Source organism: Dermacentor andersoni, chromosome 9 (genome assembly GCF_023375885.2).
Source record: "Dermacentor andersoni chromosome 9, qqDerAnde1_hic_scaffold, whole genome shotgun sequence".
NCBI classification, from domain to species: Eukaryota; Metazoa; Arthropoda; class Arachnida; order Ixodida; family Ixodidae; genus Dermacentor; species Dermacentor andersoni.
Genome location: NC_092822.1, coordinates 84,688,288 through 84,706,826, shown reverse-complemented (window position 1 = coordinate 84,706,826; position 18,539 = coordinate 84,688,288). Strand labels below are relative to the sequence as shown.

Genomic DNA, 18,539 nt, shown 5'->3' with positions numbered 1-18,539 from the left:
TGGATCAGTGTCAGCACCTTTCTGCAGAGGGTTATGTCCAGATGCCAGGTGTTCAGACTGCTTTGCCAGAGTCTGAGATCAAAGTCGCTAAAGTTGCGGTTTGGCTTTGTTGCCGATTGCGGGATACTGCGATAACAGGGACATTGGCAGCAGCACAACTAGTGCTGTCTGGTAGCGGCTTGTGGAAACATCTTTTTCTTAGTATTTTCACACTCTGAAGTGGTGGTGTGGGTCTTACACGAAGTTTTAAGGCCGGCACAATATGGTGTTTGTAGCATTACATATAGGATTGGAGAGATTGTGTCTCCGATGCTGTGACACAGATTATGATACACTCTCTCCAATGCCGTTCACTGCATGCTTAGAAGAAGTATTCAAGCTATTTGACTGGAGGAACGCTTAGGAATGAGGATCAGCAGCAGATATCTGAACAGCCTTCGGTTTGCGCATGACCTTTCCTGTTCAGCAACACTGAGGATGAATTGCAACAAATGATTGAAGAGGACCTTAACCGAGAAAGTGCGGGAGTACAGTTGAAAATAAATATGCAGAAGACAAAGGTAATAATGTTCGCTGGCCTGGCAAAAGAACAAGGATTCGTGATCGTCAGTCAGCCTCTAGAGTTTGTGCAGGAGTATATCTAGGTCAGTCACTCACTGGGGACCCTCATCATGAGAAGGAAATTTACAGAAAAAATGAAAGTGGTTCGGAACACATATGGGGGGGGGCTGGCATTATCAAATCATGAGCAGGAGCTCAATGCTGTCATTAAAAAGGAAAGTGTATAATCATTCCACTCTTCCTGCAGTATCATGTGGAGCAGAAACTTGCAGGTTAACAATGAAGCTTGAGAACAAGTTAAGGACAGCTCAAAGAGCGATGGAACAAAAAAATGTTAGGCATAGTGTTACGAGACAGGAATAGAGTGGTGTGGATCGGAGAGCAAATGGGGATAGCCGATATTCTAATTAGCCGTAAGAGAAGTAAATGGAGCTTGGCAGGCCATGTAATGCGTAGGGCAGATAACCGGTGGACCATTAGAGGTACAGAACGGGTGCCAACGGAAGGGAAGCGCAGTTGAGGATGGCAGAAAATTTAGGGGTGGGGGGGGGAATAAATCTGGAAATTTACAGGTGCAAGCTGGAATCAACTGGCACAAGACAGGGATAATTAGAGATCATTGGGGAGAGGCCTTTGTCCTGCAGTGTACACAAAAATAGGCTGATGACGACGACGACATGGGATTGATTTTAGCCATCGGAAGAGTAATTGTGCTATTCACAGTGAGTATTGTGTCATGACTGTGTCGTTGTGGATGTGACTTGTTCGCCCAGTATTTCCTGTAGGGTTAGTGATACCCTATGTTATGTGCTTTGGATGTCGTGATGTCTTGTGGTGCACCTGTATCAAGTGGCAGCAATGAATGACGCATCGGGATTTGTGCGAGTAGCAGCAGTTGTGCCTGCAAACCCTGTGTCTTTGTCCATCTTCTCAGCACTGTTTCCCCGAAGCTGATTCTGCATGCTGCTTCCCCAGCCTGTGGTTTCTGCACTCCAGATTGCATTTGCATTGCTGAAATCCCTCTGGTTATTTGCTGTTTCTTTAATAGTACTGCCTGTTTTTGCACCAAAGGTAGTTTCATACCAAAGTTACCAGAGAGAACTGTGGAACTCTGAATGTTCAGCTATGCTCCAAGAAAAGTTTGCGCACTTTGCGGCCTATCTTTCCTCAAAACAATAATTGTAATCTATCTTGCATGGCTTTCCTTTCTTTGTAGGGACTGACAACCAAGTTTTACACTGCGAACTTTCTTTTTAGTGCAACAAAAAGCTTGCCAGTCAGATTGTCCTGTCATACAGTGGTGACACAGAAAACACTGTGGACCATCTCTTATAAGAATTTTTGTTTGCACTGAGAGCATTGTTTTACACTGAAAGCATGCTGGGAACAGTGATAGCCGAGTGCAATAGCGATTAAACGTCTGCTTTGGTGGGAAGCAGACAAGTGCCGCCCTAGCTGTGAGAAAGTAATATTTTGTTCATCAAGCAAATGTTCCTGCACTTCATGTTTTCTGAAGTGTTGAATTATTTCTACAATTCTGTATTCACTTGATTCTAATGCCCCCTCAATTGTAACGCACACCTGTTTGTCATAAGTTAAAAAAAGTAAAGTCCTCTACAGCACCGTCCACCTCATTCTTTCATATAGAAATGCAACTTTCTCTCATTTGGAAAAACAGATTTACTCCCAGTGTATTAAAGTTGCGGCGAATAAAAAAAGTCAGTTTCACTCGAGAGGTGAAGCATTGGTGCGATAGCAAATTAGTAGACAGCTATACGAAGTAAGGATAGCAGTTTTATCGGCCATATAAGCTTGTAAACATTCGCTTACTCAATAAATTAACAAGCGTGGTGTCACACATGTACAAGCAAACATGAATATGTCTCACTCGATGACGGTGGCAACTCGTTCTCAAAACGCTGGAGTGAGGAAGTGCAGTAGCATGAGCAAGCGAATTGACCTTCATGCTGCCTCTCGCTTCAACGCGAACTAAGCAACATAAACACAGCGCAGTATTTTTTATAGATGCATAGACTCTGTCCCTATCGCAGAGTGCTTTCAATATAGGGGCTGCGTGGCCATGTCATACGCAGCAGCCGCCAGAGTAGAGCGCCTCTCCTCCAGTTTTCGCCAGTCTCGCACGCAAGTTTGACCCGATTTCCGTCCGTCTGCACACATGATCACTTTCCTTTTAATTGCAGCATCATGATGAACTAAGTAGGCACTTCTATGTTGATAGAGCAAATGCACAAAATGGGAAGACAGACGGTGGACTGACCTAAGCACACGTACTGTACACATTCATACTCTGCGTGCCAGCACATGGAGGAAACTACGGCAGCTCGGCTCATACACGCGCAGTAAGCGCGTACGAGGCGGCCGTTTTAAAATGCCGACGGTGATATGGCAACACAGATTTGGGGTCGTACTCGATTCTAACAGGCACACAATTTTTGGACTTGTCTTATCTAAAAAAAAGGTGCACGTTAGATTCGAGTAAATGCGGTACTTCTTAGTGCTTTTGTGGTTGCCTGTACAACTGCCTTGGTCACATACAAGTGAAGGCTTGTTTTTGTTTAGCCAAGTCAAGCTAAATGGTAGGATGTGCTAGTAGTGCTGTTATTAAGGTCTATTTAATTCAACCGAGTTTTTTTTCATGCTTTCTGCGCCTAGGCTATCTATAGGCACCCTGCACCGCCGCTTTGATTGCACTGGGTGCAAAGCGAGGTGCCGCAGTTCAGTGCGCCCTTAAACCTTGCAGTGAGTGGATGCGGCCCAGTGCACTTCATCCAGCACCGCCTGCGCGTTTTCGTTTGGGGTGCTGTGCACCTTTTCTGAATTCAGTAAAAATATTGTACTGCTGGCATCCATCTACGGCACAATTTGTTGGTGGCATTTTTGGGAAGACCACAGAACTCGGACGTGCAAACCACAGAACGAGCAAACTCATGCACGTACAAAAGCACTCGCAAGAGCTCTCATGTGCACCGCCATGCAATTACGGATGCCATCGCACTGCCGAGCTGCTCGCTATCGTGAACTTGTTTGCTTTGTAATGCGGATAGAATAAAGCACTAACACATAGTAATATAAGGACTGCAATTTTAAACTATTAGTACGCGGCACTTGATAACAGCCTACTTACCTACAGTAATCTCGTTGACTTGATCTCGAGTACCATGTTGTCACCGCCAGTTTGCGCTACTGACCACTTCTTCCAACTTTCTGTGTCAAATTAAAATTACTATTCCTACTTAAATTTAAACAGCATGCTCGATTCTTCTATAAATATAAATCGTGGTCTTTTTATTTCCACCACCATGGCACGGTCTATGAAGTTGTCGGTCTCCATTAACAGTTCGTGCCTGGTACTTTCAGGTCACGAACGCCATATGTGTTATCAGCGTAACATAGGATTTTTGATAGGAAAGTAACGAGCGCAGAGGTTTCAAGAAAGGAACCGCTAACCAGACAGATGACGATTATTGTTTGGGGACAAGGTATGCTCCAAATGGTGTAAACCCATTTTAGGGTGTACTGAGGGAGCAATGTGTAGTAGCACACGGGTTTGTCTACTCTTTGTGCTTATGGCGTCAGACATTCTTCTGGCATTAATTATTGCGATATTTTCTTTCTATTTTCTAAGCAATCTTACTTTTCTAAATTCTTGACTGCAAGAACTCTCTTGCAGTCATAATTGCAAATTGTTACTTTGTAACACGAGATGTTGTTTAACAGTTAATCTATGTACTATACCCATAATTCCCACGCTGTCTGAACTGCCAAGCTTGCAGTTCCAAAAAGCACTAGTTAGTGCCAAAGCTTCCCGTAGTAACGTTTGTAAGAAACTCTAAGGCCGTATCGTTTTCGTTTTTACCACAAGGCTTAGGTTACAATGCCTGCTGTTATGTAGCCCTTTCCTCTATTTCAACCCATCTGTCCTTTGTTCTTTATTTTGATGTCCCTCCATGAATATTTTTCAGGGCCTTTTTCTTTCTGCAATGTAATTGCATCAGATGCATCCTCAAAAAAAATATATATATTCGATTTTGTGATATGGGCTTGCCCTGATATAAACATGCCTATTATGTAATAGTGAGATAACCTGCGAGTTCATGTTGGTAATGAGGGTGGCTGTTTCCGATTGTAAGAAGAATTGAACTTGTTTTTGACTGCTTGCTTGCAGGTGGGTGGTGATAGGGGAGGGCTTCATGGCATATAAATTTTCTTGTTGCATAAATGTTCATAATTTATTCATATTGCTATGATGGCGGCATCTTTGTGGATTATTTGAAGGCACTAAAGTTTTCACATAGCTTTGACTGGTATTTAGACAATCTCTCATTCCAAAGAAGAACAATCTACCGTACTTACTCAAATATAGGCTGGCCCCGATTCTAAGCCAACCCGTCTGAAGCCCGAAAAAATAAAGAAATACTTACCTCCAAGGTAAGCCGAACAAAAATGTGAGGACAGCATTCACAAAATGAAAACAGCATTTATTTAATATGAACATGCCATGCTCACTCTACGTCATTATCGCTGGTAGCCTCATATGCATGCAATACGCTTGCGGATGCACGCAAGCTCACGTCCACGCACCTGTGTATGCGAAGACAGTGCGGCACAGCTCGTATGCATTGAAACGCGGCGCGATCTCGGTGAACAGCTCCTTGGTGTTATCGCGCACTTATCTTCCTTATCGCTGTCATCTCCTCATTGCGGCACACGTAAAAAGCGTCTCCCGTTGCCCCCTCCAACGACAGATGTTTTTCACATCGATGCCGAAGACCCGCCCGGCTTGAACGTTTGGCAATTCCTCTGCGGCTAGCACAACTTTTCGTTTGAAAGCAACACTATAGCGCCATCACCTACTTGGTGCCATTACGATTGCGCCACGCCACACGCCGATACGAAGCAACTCATAATGGCGACTTCACTTGTGTACTTCAGTTCGCTACTGGCACGGCTAGTAGTGGCTGCGATACTGACTTTTTTAGATGGTGCTAGCTATGCACCGTATTTATCATTTTTCAATTACAAACTGGCACGTTTTTTAATATCCTCGAATTTAAGCAGACTCTGGAGTTTGGCACGTGACTATACGAAAAAAAACAAAAAAACTTTCGGCCTAGATTCAAATAAATACGGTAAATCCTCTTATGCCAGTGTCCACTGTCCATCATAGTAGCAGTGTAACCAGTTATAGTGAGTGGGTTTAATGTTTTTAAGCAGTGCTGCCATCTCCATAACTGCGTATGCAAGTAGTAAACTTCTAAAGAAAATGGATGGATTTGTGGGAGGCGGTGTGAAGGGGTAGCCCCTGTGGCCATGGTTTATTTAGGCCGGCCAGCCATGGTGTCGTGGGATCTCTGGAGTGGCCAATACCGTGGCCGCTCAGGTCGAGCGTGCCAGCGTATTCTTTGCTCACGCTACCTGCACATGAGCCTTCTTCTTCACCGGCTCTGGAGGTAATAGTCGCGGCACTACGGGGCCCCCCTTCTAGTGCGAAGCGTGATTGGAATATGTGCAAAATGTGCGTCTATAGAAAGAAGAGAGACTGCAAGCCTGTATACATGAGCGGCAATTCATAGCGTCCGTTAAGAAGTCCAGGTAAAGTCCATGTTGCGGTGAAGGATACAAATAGCTTTCTGGTGGTCGTAGCTGAGTGTGGCGCATTCAGTGTCTGTTGCCTTGAGGATGTTGGTTGTGTTGTCGGCGTCTGCACACCCAGTGTGGTGCAACTCAGCAAGCAGAGTTAAGGTGTTTTGGCCGGTTCTTGGAGCATGCAGAGAGTTCAGGCCATTGAGGGGAACAAAGGTGAAGACGGTGTCATCAAACGGCGTGCAACTGTGGCAGTGGCGGAGAACTGCGAATATCGATGTGCCTTGTTGCCTTTGCTGATTCATGCTGCGTCACCCTTTCAGGTGTGGGTATAGCTGTGCAGGGCGACGTCTTGTGATGACCAGCAAGACCTTGTTCTCTAGATGGCGTGGTTAGTCCAGCCACTGCTCGTTTGGTGCGTAATTTGCCAGGGCTTTTGCAGAGGGGTACGGAAAGTAGATGCTGTCGTCACTGGTAGTGTTGGGTTCATGCAATTCGAGAGAGATGTACCAGGCAGCACTGGCAGCATATAGGTTGTGAGTGAGGCGGAGCAACAGTGATAGCGTAGTGCGAATTCAAGACCTGCCGCAGGTTCTCATAGGTACCCGGGCCTGGTAGAAGTCGGAGCTCCAAAAGAAGACCGTCTGGCAGTTCGCGACTTGCGTGGAGATAGTGCAAGTGTTGCTCACACACGTTGTTGACGTAGAAGTGATTCTTGAGCTGAAGAAAGGAGATGGCAGAGCTGCTCCTGCAAAACTTCGGTAGGCCATGCATCCGCGGAAGGTGCGAGCACCCAACATGGGAAGGCTCGCCTGCTGCTGCTTGTAGTGAAATACTGAATACCATTAGCATCAGGGTTGGGGTGGTCGCTGAAGGCATTGCAAAGGGTTGTGCTTGTGTTGTCGCCATGTTTGCGAGAGTGAAATTTGTGACTAGCAAAGTTGGTGGGAGGGCCTCTGAATTGGTGATGAGGGAGGTGCCTCTGAATGGAAAGCAGATGGCTTGCGGGAACGTCCAAGGATAGGGAGCAGCGGGCCATAGTGTAGCCAAAAGTGCTTGCTTTTGGCCCAGTGAATTCCTTGGAAAGCGTCGTCGCACAGCTGCCTTTGAAATGGGAAGGAAGCTCATGGACCGAGTAGAGGTGCAGGTGGACGCAGACGATGTGGGACAACAAGACGTGGAATGATGCGACGGTTCAAATGGTGAGAGTTGTTGTGACTGAGTGCGCGAGGTGGTGTAGTGAGCAAGGACGGCTGCCCGCAAGTCCTCGTAGAAATCGGGGCTGGGGGTTGGCAGCCAAAGCCTGGAACGCAGCCAGAGCCTGAAACCTTGTTAAAACGGAAGTGGCTGTCCAGCTGGATGAACCAGATGTCTGGCATGTTGATCCATAATTCCCGGACACCCTACAACTGCAGGACATCTGTCCGACCACGTGAGGCCATGTCACTCTCACCTTGGTAGATTTGGTGCGTTGACGCTGGCATGGTGGGGTTCGGTCATCCGGTGTCACCAGTTTGTGGGAGTTTGCATGAAGAGGTAGCCACCATGGCCATGGTTTTTTAGGGCGGCCAGCCATGGTGCTGCGGGATCTCTAGAGCGGCCGATACCGTGGTCAATCAGGTCAAGCGTGCCAGCAGGTTCTTTCCTCACGCTACCTGCACGTGAGCTGCCGTCTTCTTCACCGGCTCTGGAGGCGATAGTCATGCCTCTACAGATTAATTGTATTAAATATTTTGCTTGTTCACTATTTTTATTTGAACTGTGTTGTTTCTTTCGGCTGTACTAGCTCGATGGGCAATATTCGTCGGGAAGGTCATTGCGCTGTTAGAGAAGGGTTGCGGGTTCATATTTGATTGTTTTACTTACTTTGTTCACATGTTTCTGTTATTTAGCATGTGCTGCAAGCGTTTTGTTTTTGCATGTTTCCTGTGGGATTTAAGCACTGGGTCACAAAATTATGACCGTTCTCAATGTTCTCATGACTATTATCACATGACTATTCTCATTCGCTTGCCTCTATTATGCACAGTTCTCCCTTACAAGCTGCTCATGTGCATGCGAACTAATGTTTCTAGCACGCTTGCTGTTGTCATACTGGCATTGTCTTTTACTGTAAGTACTTCAACTGCTGTTTTTATTTTGTGCAGACTGCAGAGTTGCTTGACTATCATCTCTCCTTGTATCCTGAAGACCTGTTTGGTTTCTATTAATCATTCACTAGTTTGTTGCTGCCTCTGTTAGCTATTCTTGTGTCGTCAATTGTCATTGTTCAATCATTATGTTCCTATTTTTTTTTAATATTTGTCATGCTCAGCAACACAAACTTCAATCTGAAGTTTGACCACTCTTTTCTTTCTTGTTGTTGAAAGCATTGTATTGCACATTTTTTGCATCCATGTGTTTTCTCTATCTGTGCTGTAATGCTTATCATCACTGGTATCATTTGAAATCACTGATCTTGCTTGGTGTCTGCATCATGCTTATATGGCTTTCTAATGAAAAGTGCAAGTTCTTACTTGTATCTTGGCTTTATTGTAATGGACATACACTGTGATGTTTTTGCCATACATCTCCTGCTGTTTTGTTACTTGTGCCATATTGTCGTTCTAAGAAGTTGTATTTATCATCCTAGTGCTTCCACTTGTCATTTTGATTCCTTCTGTTATTTGGTTTGCTTTCGAGGCATTCTTTCACGCTTTTAGGGTTTCCCTTTTGTGCTTCGTCTTTTGCTTCCATTTCGTCTGCTACATTTGTCTTACTTCTGCCTTAAGATGGGCTTGTTTGTGTGCAGCAGGGCTGGAAACGTTGCCAGTAGGCAACTTGTCACAGCACAAACTTAAACAGATAGTGAAAAAAGGATGTGGATGTATGCCACATCGCCTTTTTTTTTTCTGTTTCAGTTCATGCTACCTGTTATGAACATTGTGGCTAGACATACATGGCTAAATTACAGTGTGTGCAAAGGTGATGGACATAGAGACATTGACGCAGAATTGCATAAGATGCATAACAACAGACCCCTCTTGCATCAAACATTGTTCACATAGATATATTAGCAGTGTATGAATGCAACATGATCTGTTTCCTTTTTTTGTGCATGCATGTGCGTGTGTATGTGCATGCATGCATGCGTGTAACTCTCATCTTCAACGATTGGCTTAGTTCTGTTTAGCACATGCTTGCTATTGTCATTTGATTGCACATTGTTGTGACAGGAAAGCAGCAAACACTGCGAAAAAGTGCACGTTAAGAACCTGCACCCTTCAAAGGGTGAACTTAAGCCAAGAAAGTGTGGGTGGGCGAATATTCGAACTGCTTGAAAAACCAAATCAAATACAGTGGAACTCCATTGGTACGTTCGTGTTACGTTTTCCTGGCTGCTGCGTCACGTTTCTGTGGTCCCGACGTAAATCCAATCGACTCCCACTTAACATGTTGCCATTATGTAATGTTCCCGCACCTTATGTTGGGTTTGAATGCGGTGGTTATGTATATGTAGTGATGCAGCCAGCCAGAACGTTTCAACAAGCAACTGAAGTTGCATAAGCCAGGCGTTGTACGAGCATATTGGGAGAAAACGTGCACAGAGCAGCTGGTGAAACACTTGAAAAAGGGTGCATTAAACCCTACCAGGAATCATGCACACTGGGCCAGATCTGTCGAGCACAGGGCTGCATTTAATTTGGAGCCGGCAAGGATCTTAAACGTGTTGCATAATCGCCGGTCTGTTTTAGCTTCACCGCAATAGAACCGTGTTATGCGGTGAAGCACATGCAAAATATTTTAGTGAAGCATATCAAGAGTTGAAAGGGGCCACTGTCATGGGACATTGTATGTGTCTTTTATATTATACATGCAGGCACACACCATCCCTGGTTGCAGCACGAGCGCCGAGATGTCTAATAACTGTACTGGCAGCCATTCTGAGCTGTTTCTAACGTTGTTGTGGCGATTTGCGGCCTAACTATGGTTTCGTTTTCCTGGTTGTTAGTTTTTTTCCCATGGTCTCTTGAACATATCAACGGTGTTCTGCTGTATTTTTCTATTCAAACTATTAGAACATTAACTATCTGTAAATATGAAATTTTTTTTCATATTTCAAATCACCGACTGTGTGCAATCAAGCATAAACTGAAGCAGAAGTGCAATAAATTTTATCCCAGCAGTCACAACAGACACAAAACACAATTGCTATTTGCACACTTCTGCAAGAAAGACAAGGAACACTCAGTTGAGATCAGCTGTGGTGAGCACTGTTGGTCAAGTCTAATCTTGTTGGTCACATGCATCTGCTGTTTGTACATGTCTCAGTGTACATTTCAGAGTGATCAATAATGCTTACATACATTTGAGAGTACGAAACTGCCCATGACGTTCACGCAGCCTGATCGCATGCTCCGTTGCTATAGAATTGCAGCAGCATTCAAAAATGAAGTGAAATCGAGGGGTTTACTTTTTGTTATTCATGACCATACATAAGGCCAACGAGCAATGTCTTGCACGTTGTCTTTATATGGCTGTGATTAACAGCATTCACAAAATTTCAGATACTTTAGGCCTTGTGCCGAGTGAAAATTTGATAATGCTGACGATGCAGTTTTTAAAATGATCACTGGAAAGAAACTCGGTGCTCTTCCACTCTGTGAAGAAGCTGAGGGGCCCATATACTAGTGAAGCTGGGTATGTGGGCCCCTTAATGGTGAACTGCACCTCCGCGGCAGGTCGGCCTGGCATTGCACTATCATCGAGATCGGCCCACGTATGGGGAATTTTTTGCTTACCACGCCAACAATGTGCAAATTTTCTTGGATGGTAGAGGTATACAGCTTCGCTGTAAAACGGAAGGAGACATTTAGCAATATGCATGTGTGCCTCCAATTTCTGAACTCAAATTTCATTTGTGAGTCAGTGCTTGTTTGTATCGCCTTTGTCCCTGTCCGTCCCCTTTCTGCGCACTACAGTTTGGCCATGAATCATTACTGGCTCACCCAGTTTTTATCCAATATTGCGGGGTGTGCCTTCATCTCGGTATAGTTGGCTGTACACATAACGGGCAGTAGGAAGAACACGGGACGACGCCAGCACAGGTGCTATCTTCTGCCTCCTGCGGTCCATTCAGCCGTTTATGCTCAAATGACATCCGCCTGCTTCAGGTGGTATGCCAAAAATGCCTACCTTTGCTTGTTTCACTTGAGTTCCATTTCTTGCAACCCGTGCAGCTTGTCACTCCAGGCTTGCCAAGTCAAGCCTCTCGAGCTTCTCTTTTATGAAGTGGCTTCTGTCCTTGTCAGTGCTTTCTGCTCTGTTGGCCATGGTCATTTTGGGCAGCGAAGGGAAACACCCTTTCAAACTAGACTGGTCAGTTGCAATTTTGGAGGAGCGGCTTTTACTGCAGGCAACAGATTGGTGTGCCAGGAAAGCGTTCGTAGCAATGCTAGAAGCAATATTCAGGTATATCCCATTAAAGAGATCGTTTAGTAATTCAAAACAATGTATGCACCAATTTCACTGAGAGCAGAGCTATAGCAATTGAGAAAATGAAATAAATTTGAGAGGGAAGTGGGCACCATCGCTTGAAAAATGCAAAACTGGCTGTTGCTGACTAGGTACCTGTCGGACATAGTCATATGATGGTGCCGTATTCCCTAGCAGCAACCTACTTGTTTTGTATAAAGGTCTCTGGAAGCCTAGCAACCTCTCTACATTGTTAGGTTAGCCCGGCAATAGGACCACTGCCATGTGGCTTTAGGTTTGCTCCAACTATGAGTGTTCTGGCCTGGGAACTTTTGTGACAGAGCGTACTTGTACTGCTTTTTCTGAAGTGGTAAATGAATAAAAGAAAGAGAAATTTGCGTCGGGCTTAAAATTGGAAAAAGATATGATGCTTAGCCATGTGTAGCTGATTTTGCAACAGAGACTTGCTATGTCATGGCTGCTGTCATAAGGAGGTGTACTGTACAGACTAATATAGCTCCAAGCTTTCCTTTTCATACCGTATTTGATTACAAGTGTGCCTGTCGTGTGTGGCCTTTTGACTCCCTAAAGTAGCAGAGTATGGCTTCCAAGGTGATTGACATGGAGCAGTGCTCCTGTGTTGGCTCTGGCAATCTTAAGGTTAGAAATAACGTGTTTCCTTCTCTGTTCATAGGGGATTGAAGTTCAGCAAGAGCATATGCTGCCTCCAGTTGTGAGCTTCTCCATCGGCCTTCTCTTGCCACAAATGGAGGGCTTGTAAATTTTTGGAGCGTAATTTATCGCTCTTGCACAAATTGTGTATATTCAGAAGGGGCAATTTTAGATGTAGCTTTGCTGATTCTTGTGGTATGTGGTTGGAGCTAGTTACTGAAACAAAGAACAAAATGAGGTAACCTGCATTGCATTTGGAAATAAGACACCGCTTATGTTGGCGTGTGTTCCCAAAAGATTGAATCAATGAAATAGCTGTGAAACCTGGCAGCATGCAACGGTGGCGTCGACTTCGGGATTCGGGCTTGTCATTGCTGTAATGGTTCAGGTGTTTAGGAAGGGAAGTTTAGCCTTCAGATACAGTATTCTAATAGGTGGTGTTCAAAACTTGGCAGCCAAGATGTTCTTCCAGTACTTGCAGTACACAGAGGCATGGCCTTCAAGATTGGCGGTTGTTACTCAAGGGAGCTGTTGCTGGGAGGGGGTGCTATGTAGACACCAGCTATTTTCAATCTTTTTCTGTCTCAAAAACACTTTGAGTGTTCCGAAAGAGCAGTGTACCAGTCTAGATTGATGTACTTTTTCCTTGCAACCTTGCACCTTGTGCTTCTTGGATGGATACCTTATCTTTGCCTCATGGAAGCCATCACCAGACTGTCTTTCTGTGACATGCTTTGTACATAACCTTCTCTGCACCCGACTCTTGACCTCATCGTAACCGCCCTGTTGCTCTGTTTTTGTTCTCTTCAATGGCCCCCTGACCCCTCCCAAAACTCCTCCTCTCTTCCAACTGCTGACCCCCCATCCCCTCCGTTCAGACCTTAGCGACTGGGAGGAGTTTGAGCTTGAGTTGGCGGACACGGACGTTCCCACCACCGCTTCCATTGCAAAACCGGCATCCCACTCTGCGTCTGAGGTAAAATGAATGATGGGCTTGGCATGTTGACAGTGCCGCCTTCAACCACTGCACGGTACACTATAGTACCGCTGTGAATCTCTACAGTGGCATCAGTAATTCTGGGGAAGCCAATTAGAGGTTGCAGCTTTTTTGCTGCCGATAACTTGCAATAAATGTGTGGATGTGGGTTTCATTTAGTGCTGGGCCACAGCTTTCAACGCACAGGCCCCAGCTTTGCTTAATGCAAGGTCTAATGCCCCAGAGCTAGGCATGGACCCTTCACTGTTTCGTTAAATGCTTCATGTTGCGCCTCTGCACAGCTAAGAGACATCTGAATGATGATATTGTATCATGTGGTACATGCAAGCCATTACTGGAGGTGCTACTAAACAAGAGATGTAGAGTTGCATCTGAGCTGTAACAGTGTTGCATCTCGTTTATAGGCAAGGTAGCATTGTAGCCACCAGTCTGTGTGCTCCCATGTTGCATGTAATAAATTTGTGCTCTGTGCACTTGTTCCAAGTTTTCTAAGAATGCCTGAGGTTTGCAGTAAGCTGCAGTGCAGTTCACAGTTATGGAAAATCCTTTGGGAGTGACATAGGAAAGCTCCAAAAAAGCGCAATGTCAGGATCTAGCGCACCATTGTTGCATTTATATATGATATTAATTCATAGTTCCCCTTGAAGTGGAACTCCTTGAGGGTTTTATAGCACACAGCCAAGCTAGCGGTATGTCCCTCGCAGCAGCCGCACAATGCTCTCAGGAACTGCAACAGAAATTGTTGTATGCCTGAACGGTATTTTGCCCTATTGAAATGACAAGTGACATGGTCAGCACTTAATCACGGACACATCTTTCTTCTTTATTTTTTTTTTTCCATTTTCTAAATGCCTACTGCTGTGCTACTTACTGATTTGGTTAGAACTAAAGCCTGGGCTACATGGAGTAAACCTTCATGACGAACTTTGCGCAGCAGAAATAAATGCGGCGGCATGACACTGATTTTCACTGGCTTAGGCTACAGGAAGCAAAGAAGAGGCAAATGCTGCTGCATATTCGCCGCATTGCTGTCAGTGTTCTCAGACTGAATTCATGTTTGTTGTAAAACAAAAAAATCGCAATAAAAAAGGTTTGCATTCTATCAATTGTTAATTGCCGAGCAATCTGAAATGTGCGTTTACAAATGGAAAAAGGAAAACCTGCAACAGCTCACAGCTGGGCACCGGCAGTCATAGAGAGATTGCTCCTCGGGATGCCTGGTGAGCGCATCTCGCACTTTTGCCACTTTTTTCAGTGAGATTCATCAGGCAATTTTTTTTTTGTTTTTTTTTGCTGAGCCAGGTCGGTGGCTAACGTAACATTTTTTGGCGCTGCGTATCAGGAATTCACCACTTTGACGCCTGTTTTTCACTCCATGTAGCCTAGGTCTCAATCCTAGCCTTGATCTATAGGTCCTTATGTTACAGTCCATTTTGATATGTTCAGTACTGCCAGGAGTGCCTGGCAGGTGAGATGTGTAAGGCCAGTGTATGTACTATAGTGAGCAACATGAAAGGGAACATGGGAGTGCCTGTCACATAGCCTTAAACCCAACTTGGGGTGATGCTCAGCAGCTGCCACCAAAAAGTAAGTGGAAAGGAAGGAGCTTTTACCATATTTACTTGTTTCTGATGCCCACTTTGGGAAAATTTTTGTATGACAAACATGTTAGAGTATGAAACCAAAACTGCAATAGGGGGTGTCCTAATCCCAACCCGTGAATCTCAGTTCCCCCCCTCCCGATCTTAAAGACCATGTGTTAGGGGTTTGAACATGCTTAATAGAAAGTAGCAAGCCTCCTCGGCTGGCCAAACTGAACTGTCGGTGCCATACTCCATGCTGCTTGATATAGGTGGATCAGTTACATGCCTCCAGGTGGGTGTGCAGACAGCAGTGCCATCTACAGTCGCAGCACGCCTTGCTGTACTGCGGGTGCCAAAAGCCTCTGCGAGGGCCAGAAGTTTGTCATCATTGAACACCACCTATAGCAGGTGTCCAAAGTTCACATTGATTTCGTAACAAATCGCTGTTTCACTCTCTCAACCACGAAAATCTAGCCTGGGTACAATCAAGGGTGTTGCGTTTTCTCTCTCTCCCTAAATGGGGTGTGCATTGCAGTTGGGGTGCAATAGAATCGAGTATACCAGTAGCACTCTCATCACTGTTTGATTTTACAATGCAATTAGAACCTTATGTCAGCACACATTGCAGGCTCAATCAACCCATCCCGATTTCCGTCTATGCTCGTATTCATATTGTCACATTGTAGTAATGGTGAAGAATAGAACTGAAACACTAGTTCAATTTTAACTCTTTATTGGGCGAGCTTGTGATAAACAATGGATCCATGTCAATGTCGTCATAGGCAGTGGGCATTGTCACAGCAGTGATAGTTACCTCTACATTTGAATGTCTTACCACTTACCAACTATACCTAAAGGCATTATCACAGCCAGCTGCCTACGAGGTGCTCCTTGCATTTTAGAAACACTGGTGTAGTGAGAGCGCCGCCACTTAGCGTAACAGCCCTCCACTTTCCACTTTGTTTTCAACTGTTGCCAATGCTTATCGCTTGAAGTTGGATTTGAGGCTACCTGGCACATGCTATGTGTTCCCTTTCATATTGTTCACGACAGTATGCCTGTTTCTTCATTGTCTGACTGAGTAAGCAGAGGACAACCACTGCCTTGCATGTTTCTGCTGTCTGGCTTTAAGTGCCACGAGATGTATTCTCAAGGCTACTGTTTCCTTACATATATATGCTGCAGTAAAACATATGTTAAGAGGAAGCTTGAGCTCGGGGTCTCCTATCTAAATACATGGGAAAGGAGAGATCGTTTTTCTCAGCAACCACTGCACTAAATTTGATGAGGTTTGTTGCATTAAAAATAATTTTAAAATCTGGTAACTGTTGGTAGTGACTCCTTGCACTCCACTGGCTTAGTGGCTATGGTGTTGTGCTGCTGAGTATGAGGTTGTGGGATCAAATCCCGGCGTCAGCCGCATCTCAATGGTGGTGAAATTCAAAAACGGCCGTGTTCCTTGCATTGGGGGCACGTCAAAATGAATCCGGAGTCCCCCACTACGGCGTGCCTCCTAACCAAATGCTGGTTTCGGCATGTAAGACCCTATGATTCAACTGTTGGTAGCGGATTTTCGGTTTAGGCCATCAGTATTTTAATAAATTTAAAAAATTGAAAATTTTGAGAAACCAAAACTAATAAATGTGCAACTTTAACTCAGCAATAAAAAAATGATATAACAATCCCGTAAATTGCATCTAATAGTGCATCTAAAACGAACAAAATTGAAGTATTGCACATGGCTCTCAAATTTGTCCCTAATATGTGGATAGGACTTTTGCAGAAGCCTTGTAGACTATGTAACAAATTCACATAAGACAAGAACTGGCATGTCAAACTTGTCCGCTTTGAATGCTCTAATGGATGCAGTTCACAGAACTGCAATATCTGTTCTAGGTGTAGAAGAGCTATGAATTTGTAAACTTCGTGCTTCTGTTTTTCTTTTCAACCTTACCAATTTTTGGAAATTCCTTTTAAAAAATTCAGGCCCTAGTTCAAAATTCTGCTTCCAACAGTCACTAAAATTTTACTTTCTGTTGCAAATGCAACAGATTTCATTAAAATCGGCCAGTGGTTATCTCAAAAGAGTTTCTGCATTTGTATATTTTATACATGTATTTGAATAGGCGGCATCAGAGTTGGGCCCAAGCTAACGCTTCTGCTCAAGTGGGGGCGTGCTGTGAAAGAGTGTTTTTCAAGGCCAAGTAGTCGCACGGGGCCCAGATGCCTGAAAGTCCAGAACAGTAAAAGTAGGTTGGAGCGCATGTGGCTGTTGCACCCAATCCATGGACGGCAGCTCACCATTATTCTCGAAGAGAATAAAGCTACCATATTCTACCAGCCCTACTCTAAGGGGTCGTAACTTGTAGGATAAACTTAAGAAGCTAGGGACCACACAAGCAATATAATGTTAACAGAATGGAAATGGCAATTTGGAACACCCATCATTGGTAATATGAGGGTTTTGGTTTGCGCATCATTACTGATAATTTTATGTGGTAAAACATGAATCGCTTTCTGAAAGGTATTGACCAGACTCTTTGCAGTCGACATGATCAGTTACCTTACAATTGCCTTTCTGGTACATGTGCCACTGCTACCACAGCAATAATTGGTACTTGCTGGCTATACTGGTGGTTGCTTCCTTGTTTGATGTTCTCTTTCATTGAAATTTTTCGTGCGTCAGTTACTGTAGAGTCACTGAAATTTCCAGCAGATTGTAGCAGTCAGAGAAGATCTGTGCACGATGCCTATTGTGCAAGGTGTTGCCAGAACCCTTTCAAAGGGTTAACAATTGGTGCTTGCTAAAAGCTTTAACTTTACAATATGGTTCCTGATGCTTTAGCTGTCTTCAACGTGGGATAATTCGGGGGTGGTATTCTTAGGCGGTCGCTATCAGATATAAGCTCACTTTTGTGAGATTTTGCACGACTCGGCACTGGGTGTGCGAAGAAAACAGCTCGCATCACTCTTGGCATTGTGGGGAAAATAGCATTTATGGTGCTGTACCAAGCTTGCTGTCGGCCGTACATGCAGAGGCGTACAGTGCTGAGTCACGCGAAATATCTCAAAAGGGGAAATATCTCTGAAAGTCATTCCCCAAAAATACCACCCCAGTTTAGCCCTCCTTCCTGGGACCTCCTTTGTGCAAAGAACCAATTGTACATTAACTGTGTGATGTCGCTAGCACAGTGTGAAGAAAAGGTTGTTTCTGCTGGTCTCTTTCTTGTCTTTTGCAGGCTGATGATGACTGGGAGAAGTGGGAATGACTGAGAGTGCATTGTGTCCATACCAAGACTCGGAAGACAAGATGCGAATACCCAGGGATGTACACATACACATGTCTACATGAGGGGCTTGGTTATTTAAAGCAAAGCTGACGAAGAGTGCTAGGAGAACGGGCTGTTGCAAGAGTGGATGGGAGGGCAGAAAAAAAAAATTGTACCATATCTTCATTGCCTGTGTGCCAGCCAGTATTGTTTACTAGTGGCATGGCGTTTTTCTTCTCATTTTCTTTTATCAGTATAAAAGGAAGGAAGAGGGGGTGAGGGGTATAGGGCGTGATTTGTGTATTTTTTTTATTGCTCTGTGCCTCCCGTAACTGGAGTGGGAGGGAGTAAAAAAAAATCTTTGGAAATGTTTAAATAAAGTTTAACTTCGAGATATGA

The 18,539-nt window shown here is 44.5% G+C and overlaps 1 protein-coding gene across 4 annotated transcripts in view; it reads left to right on the top strand.

Annotated features, from left to right (window-relative positions):
* Window positions 1–18,539, top strand: part of LOC126528326 (BSD domain-containing protein 1-like) — a 53,510-nt gene extending 34,971 nt beyond the window's left edge. For 2 of the 4 annotated variants that reach the window (XM_050176213.3, XM_050176212.3), the window contains 2 exons: window positions 13,170–13,267; window positions 18,111–18,539. In XM_050176213.3, coding sequence (XP_050032170.1) covers window positions 13,170–13,267; window positions 18,111–18,140 — 128 coding nt within the window. In that variant the 3' untranslated portion in view covers window positions 18,141–18,539. The remainder of the gene's footprint in view (window positions 1–13,169; window positions 13,268–18,110) is intronic. The other 2 variants (XM_055069267.2, XM_050176214.3) reach the window with 1 other exon arrangement.